The 6,478-nt window shown below is 50.1% G+C and overlaps 1 protein-coding gene across 1 annotated transcript in view; it reads right to left on the bottom strand.

Moving 5' to 3' along the window:
- The window catches only part of Polr2e (polymerase (RNA) II (DNA directed) polypeptide E, 25kDa), an 8,685-nt gene extending 6,326 nt beyond the window's left edge, over positions 1-2,359 (bottom strand). The window contains exon 1 of the mRNA XM_005405996.2: positions 2,242-2,359. Within this exon, the coding sequence (XP_005406053.1) occupies positions 2,242-2,298 (57 nt within the window). The 5' untranslated portion in view covers positions 2,299-2,359. The remainder of the gene's footprint in view (positions 1-2,241) is intronic.
- Positions 2,360-6,478: the final 4,119 nt, after the last annotated feature.

Raw genomic sequence — 6,478 nt, 5'->3', positions numbered from 1 at the left:
GGAGCAACTTTGTTGAAAATAACAATATGTAATATAACAACCACCATTAATTCCTATCATCTTGTTTTGAAATTGCTGTTTTTTATTGTTTTGTTTTCGTCTTTGTTGTTATTTTGGTTTTTTATTTCTTTTCTTTTTTTTTTTTGGGTTTGGATTTTGTTTTTTTCCAGTAGCGGGTATAGAACTCAGGACCTTGCGCTTGCCAGGCAGGCGCTGTGCCACTGAGCTAAATCCCCATCCTCTTTTTTTTTCCCTTTAAAATACAAAAAAAAAAAGAGGCCGGAGATATAGCTCAGTGGTACAGTGCCTGCCTGGCAAGCGCAAGGTCCTGAGTTCGATCCTCGGTACCATAACAAAAACAAAACAACAACAACAACAAAAATAACATCAAGAAAAAAAAGTAAACACACAGGCCCGGTGTGGTGGTGCACTTCTGTAATCTCAGCAGTCGGGGGCCTGAGGCAGGAGGATCACTGTGAGTTCCAGACCAGCCTGAATTACATAGGGAGACCGTGTCTCCAAAAAAAAAAAAAAAAGGAATATATTATGTGCCACATGACTGACCCATTGTCACCCTACTGTCCCCACAGCCATCCCATAGGATAAAACCAATATAGTGCCAGAGGCTCATGTGGAATTCAGCCTCCACCAAGATCAGCTAGCCTCACAGGGATCTGGCTGGGGCTAAGCCCACACAGCCAGGGCCAGTCCTTCAACACCTTGGCAGACCTGCGTCAAAGATGGGGACAAAAACAGGCGACCTTCTCCTGATGGTGCTGGGGACAGAGAATCAGCCTATAGGGGGCTTCACCCAGGGAAGGGCCAGGAAGGTTAAGAAAAGGCTCTGAAGCCGGGCGTGGTGGCCCATGCCTGTAATCCCAGCATTCGGGAGGCTGAGGCAGGAGGATCCTTGTGAGTTCCAGACCAGCCTGGGCTACAAAGTGAGCTCAAGGCCAGCCTGAACTGGGAGGGAGAGCCTATCTCAAAACAAACAAACAAACAAACAAACAGAAAGAAATAAAGAAAGACAAGGCTCTGACCTCTTCTTCCTCCACAGGGTCTCTTTTTGGACTTTCTTTTTTTATGTTGAGGTAGTCTTGTTAACTTGCTGAGGCTAGGTTCAAGCCTGAAATCCTCGAGCCTAGGGCTCCCATAATGCTGAGATTACAGATGTGTGCTACTACACCTAGCCTGTTTCTTTCTTTCGTTTTTTTTCAGTGCTGGGGTTAGAACCTAGAGTCTCACGCATGCTAGACAAGCACTCAACATTAAGCGCCACCAGAAGTCTAAAAGCCCTGATTTCTTTTGCCCTTTTCTTTTCTTTTTTGAGACAGGTTCTTGCTATGTAGTTCAGCCCAGCCTTGAAATCAGTATGCAGCCCAGGTTGGCCTCGAACACACGGCAAACCTCCCGCTGCTGCTTCCTGAGTGCCAGGTTGACAGGTGTGCTCCACCACACCCGGGGTGGAACCCCACTTTCCGAGCCAAGGCTCAGGACGCCTGGCCCTCAGTCTTGGCCTGGTTTCCGCACCATCAACCCAGCCGACCCCAGACCCCGGGGAACCATCTCAACCCCACTTTGGCCACTCCCTCTGAAACGCCACCCTTCCCTCTCAGATTCAAAAAGGAACAAGACGAGCAGCGGGACAGTGGTCGCCAAGGGGCTCTCTTAAGGATGCGCCCGCTCTCGTCCCATTTGTCCCGTCTTTCTTTTCGGGGCGCAACCTCCACTCCGAGGAGGGTCTCGAGGGACGAAGGGCGGAATCTGGGCCGGCAGAGAGGTGGGGAAACGGTGCGGACCAAGACAGACTATGCGGAAGCCCGGGAGAGAGACGCAGGGGCGGCGAGGGACAAAGCTGGGCTAACGGGCGATGGGCGTGAGGGCGCACGCCTGTAATCCCAGCGCTAGGGAGGCTGAGGCAGGAGGATCGCTGCGAGTTCGAGACCAGCCTGGGCCACAAAATGAGCTCAAGACCAGCCTGAACTGCATAGCGAGACCCTGCCTCAAAAAGACAACAACAAAAACAAAACTGGGCTAACGCGGACGGAGCGGCGCAACCCTCCCGCCCACATCGCGCGCACCGCGGGGACCCTGGGTCTGGCCTGGCCGCGGACCGCTCGGTCACAACACAGGGGTGACCGACGCCGGGGACCGGAAGATCTGGGGAGGCTGCATGGGTCTCAGTACACACCGTACGCACCCCACATCACGGCCGACTTACAGTCACTACGCGCTACTTACCTGCATGATGGTCTTGCGGATTTTCCAGAGGCGGTAAGTCTCCTCCTCGTCGTCCATGGCGCCGGAGCTCGAACAACACCACGCACGCGCCACTCAGGACCCGTGCGCACTGCGCCTGCGTCAAATGCAATCAGGACCCACCCCCTTTACCCCGCCCCGCGCAGGGCTGTTCTCGGCAAACTCCTGAATAAAGCTGCGCGAGTTTTCACGAGAGCGGCGGTTTGTCACGCGATACCGCGTGATTTCGCAGTTATCGCGTTGCTTTGAGATTTTGACCACAAGGCCTCTCGGGATTAGTAGTTACCGTTCAGCTCTCGCTTGTTTGTGGCACTTAAAAACCCCATGAGGCCAAGAGTAGAGACAGACGTCTGTTTTCTCAGTATTCGGAGGCTGAGGCAGGAGGGTCGCCGCGAGTTCGAGACCAGCCTGGTCTCGAACAGTGAGACCCTGTCTCAAAAACAAAACAAAACATAACAAAACATAGCAAAGCAAAACTAACCTAAAAACAAAACACAAAAATTTCAGGAGAAATAGCTGAGAAACTGAGGCCCCGGCAGGGTGAAGGGTCAGTTTGGCTTCTATGGATGATCAGGAGCCTCGCAGGCTCTCCATGGGTACTTTCGCATCAGACTATAAGCCGGTTTTTCTCTGGGCTCTGCGCTATGTCCAAGTTCCACCCCAGCCTGGGTTTTCACTTTTGTGTGCTGTTGTAATAAATGTGCGCTGTGTGTGATAGCCCACGCCTGTTATGGCAGCACTCCGGGTGGCTGAGGCAGGAAGATCTCAAACTAGCACCTGGCCTGGGCAATTTAGTGACTTAGCAAGACCCTGTATCCAAAACAACCATCACCAGGGGGTGTAGGGCATGGCAGATGAGTTTGTAGGGTAGCCTGCACCATGTTTCTCAGATATGGTGTGTATTTTCATTTTTGCTTTTCTCCTTGTTGGGCCCAAGTTTGCTCTGCAGAGCTGGCTTTTCCCATACCCATTTACTCCGCACTTCTCATTTTTTTTTTTTTTTTTCCGGTACCGGGAATCCAACTCACGATCTCGCATTTGCCAGACAGGCGCTGTGCGGCTGAGCTAAATCCCCAGCCCCTACCCCACACTTTTCAAGTAAACACTTTTTGTGTGTGTCCTTTTCAGACAGGGTCTTGCTATACAGTTCGAACTGGCCTTGAGCTCACTTTTTAGCCCAGGCTGGTCTCGAACACGCAACGATCCTCCTGCCTCAGCCTTCGGAGTGCTATGATTACAGGCGAGCATCACCACCCTTGGCTCAAATAAACATTCGACATTGTTTAAAAAAAAAAAAAACAGCTGGGTGTGGTGGCGCATGCCTGTAATCCCAGCAATCGGGAGGCTGAGGCAGGAGGATCGTTGTGAGTTCGAGGCCAGCCTGGGCTACAAAGTGAACTCAACACTAGCCTGAACTGCAGAGCTAGACCCTGTCTCAAAAAGTAAAAAAAAACAAACCAGCTGGGGATATAGTTCAGTGTTATGGCTCTAAATTCAATCCCCAGTAGTGCAAAAATATATTGGTAAATTTAAAAAGTTGGAATATTGGTTTTGGTGTTTTGAGGTAGGGTCTCACTATATAATAGCTCACGCTGGCCTTGAACTTCCGGCAGTCCTCCTGCCTCAGCCTCCCATGTGACATTGTTGTAGGCAGCTGAGTTAGGTAGAAATATTATAGGCAGTCAGACAGGGTCAGGCCCTAGAAGGAGCCAACATGAAAGATACGTATTTGTTGTGGGCCAGACCTCAAGACAAAGGACTAAACAAATGCTCCCACATACCTCCCTAGGGATGGACATGAGGGACTGATATTCTAAATAGGTATCGATCACCTTGAAGAGTCCTTGACCCAGCCCCTTACAGGAGAAGCCACCATGCCCGGCTTGAAGGGGCTTTTCTTGTTGAGACAAAATATCCAACACCCCAAAGTTAAAGGAGGTGAGCTGGGTGTGGTGGCACACGCCTGTAATCCTAGCACTCAGGAGGCTGAGGTAGGAAGATCATTGTGAGTTCGAGGCCAGCCAGCGCTACAAAGTGAGTTCAAGACCAGCCTGAACCGCATAGTGAGACCTTGTCTCAAAAAGACCAAAAAAAACCAACCAAACAAACAAACAACAAAAAAAAAAAGTTAAAGGAGGAAAGGTTTATTTCCACTCATACTTCGAGGAGGTTTCAGTCTCCAGTCAGCTGGCTCCAAGGCAGGAGGGCACCACAGGCGGCATCAGAGGAGAAAGAGCTCACAGCAAGCCAGGCAGGCAAAAGCAGCAGCAAACCTGCTCCCTTTTTACCCCTTCCAGGCCACACACCTCTGGATTGGGGCTGCCCGTACCCACACCCTTACTCCCAGCATGACACATTTGATCCCAGTAACACATAACCTAGATCTGGGCACTCCAAAATGTCTCACCCAAGACTGCATTAAGCTTGTAGGGGTGGGCACGGGGGGCGACAACTAGATACAAGTCACAACCAAAGGCATTCTGGCAACTCTGCAAACAGGGTTTGCCTAAGACCCAGCAGTTCCACCGCAGGTAAATGAAGACATAGGGTCACACAAAAATTCATACATGGCTGCAGAGTGAAAGGGTGAAAACTACACTGTCTATCAAGCAATGAGTGGGCATACACAGTGAGGCCCATCCCCATGTATGGGGATAATAACGTCCCTTAGTTATTGCAGGCTGATCAGGTCCGCAGTCTCTTGAATGAGTGTACAGCAAAGGCTCAATAGAAGGAGATAAATGGAATGATTTCAGGGCCCCAGGAGGATCAAAGCCCTCTCACAGAATTCATAATTCTCTCAGGGCTAGGACCGCGATCTTCTCTGGGTCACCCATATTTATCTGGTTATCAGAAGAAGGGAGGGGAGTACTCAAGAGGGGCAGAACCACTGGAGGACTTCTCTCAGTAAAGTATGAAGTTAATCCACTGAAGAATGCGATGCCTGAGGCTATAGTCTTCATCTGGTTGAGATCTGACCCAGGGTCCTTGGCTGTGACCTTGTCTTGTCCTTTGAGGCTTTCTGGCTTCATCCACCATTACAGGTTCTAGTAGGGATTAGTGACTCACAGAGGTTCACTTACTAGGGGTGTGTCATTTCCAGATAAGGAGCCTAGGCCTTGGACAGATTCGCAAGTGAACATGGAAAGCCAATTGGTTAATATTAAATCCTGCGCAGAGCCACTTTGTAGTGGTCTCCAACACCCACGGTGGAATATTACTCAGCCAAGAAAAGGAGCAAGGCTCACCACAGTGTGGATGGACCTTGAGGACAACACGTTCGGTGAGAGAAACCACAGAGGTCACACACCAAAGGACTCCACAGATAGGAAATGCCCAGGACAGGTGAATCCAGAGATAGGAAGCTGACTTGTGGGGACTGAGGCTGGGGAGGGGAGGGATGACCACTGTGTGGAGGCCTAGACCTTCTTTGTGGGCTGCTGGGAAATTCACAATTAGAGGTGATTGTTGTGCAACACTGTGAATACACTAACAATGCCACAATGCACCTTTCAAAAAGTCAAGAGGGACTGGGGATTTAGCTCAGCGGCACAGCGCCTGCCTAGCAAGTGCAAGGTTGTGAGTTCGATTCCCCGTACCAGAAAAAAAACAAAAACAACAACAACAACAACAACAAATCAAAAAGTCAAGAGGATGAATTTATGTGCACTACATTTTATCTTAATGTCACACTGTTTTTTGTCATGTGTGGTGGTACATACCCGTCATTCTAGCACTCTGGAGGCTGGGGCAGGAAGATCACCTGAATTTGAGGCCAGCCTGGGTTATACAGTAAGACTTTGTCTCAAAAAAGAAAAAAAAAAAAAAAAAGAGAGAAAGGTTTTGCCCCCATAACCAAACTTTATTCATAAACACCAACAGTTGGGCGTGACGGGACACGCCTCTACTCCCAGGACTTGGGAGCCCAGACAGGAGGGTCACTGTGAATTCCAAGCCTCCGGGCTTGAGCACCCTGGCTTGGGCCTGGCCGTGCTTCCCTGTGCCTGGCACCATGCGCCTGAACACCCTACACAAAGCGTCACTGTTCCAAGCAGGCTGGGAGCCCTGGGCGTCCTGTAGCAGTCTGAACATTATATTACAAAAGTAAGAACTGGGACTTTGAACAAGACTTTTTTCCCCCAGTGAACCCAGTGTCTTTGCCCTGAGCTATACTCCCAGCCCCTTCCCCTTTTTTTTTGACACAAGGTCTCACTATGCA

The sequence above is a fragment of the Chinchilla lanigera genome, unplaced genomic scaffold (assembly GCF_000276665.1).
Source record: "Chinchilla lanigera isolate Chin_1 unplaced genomic scaffold, ChiLan1.0 scaffold00094, whole genome shotgun sequence".
NCBI lineage: Eukaryota > Metazoa > Chordata > Mammalia > Rodentia > Chinchillidae > Chinchilla > Chinchilla lanigera.
This window is presented reverse-complemented; position numbering and strand designations above follow the sequence as displayed.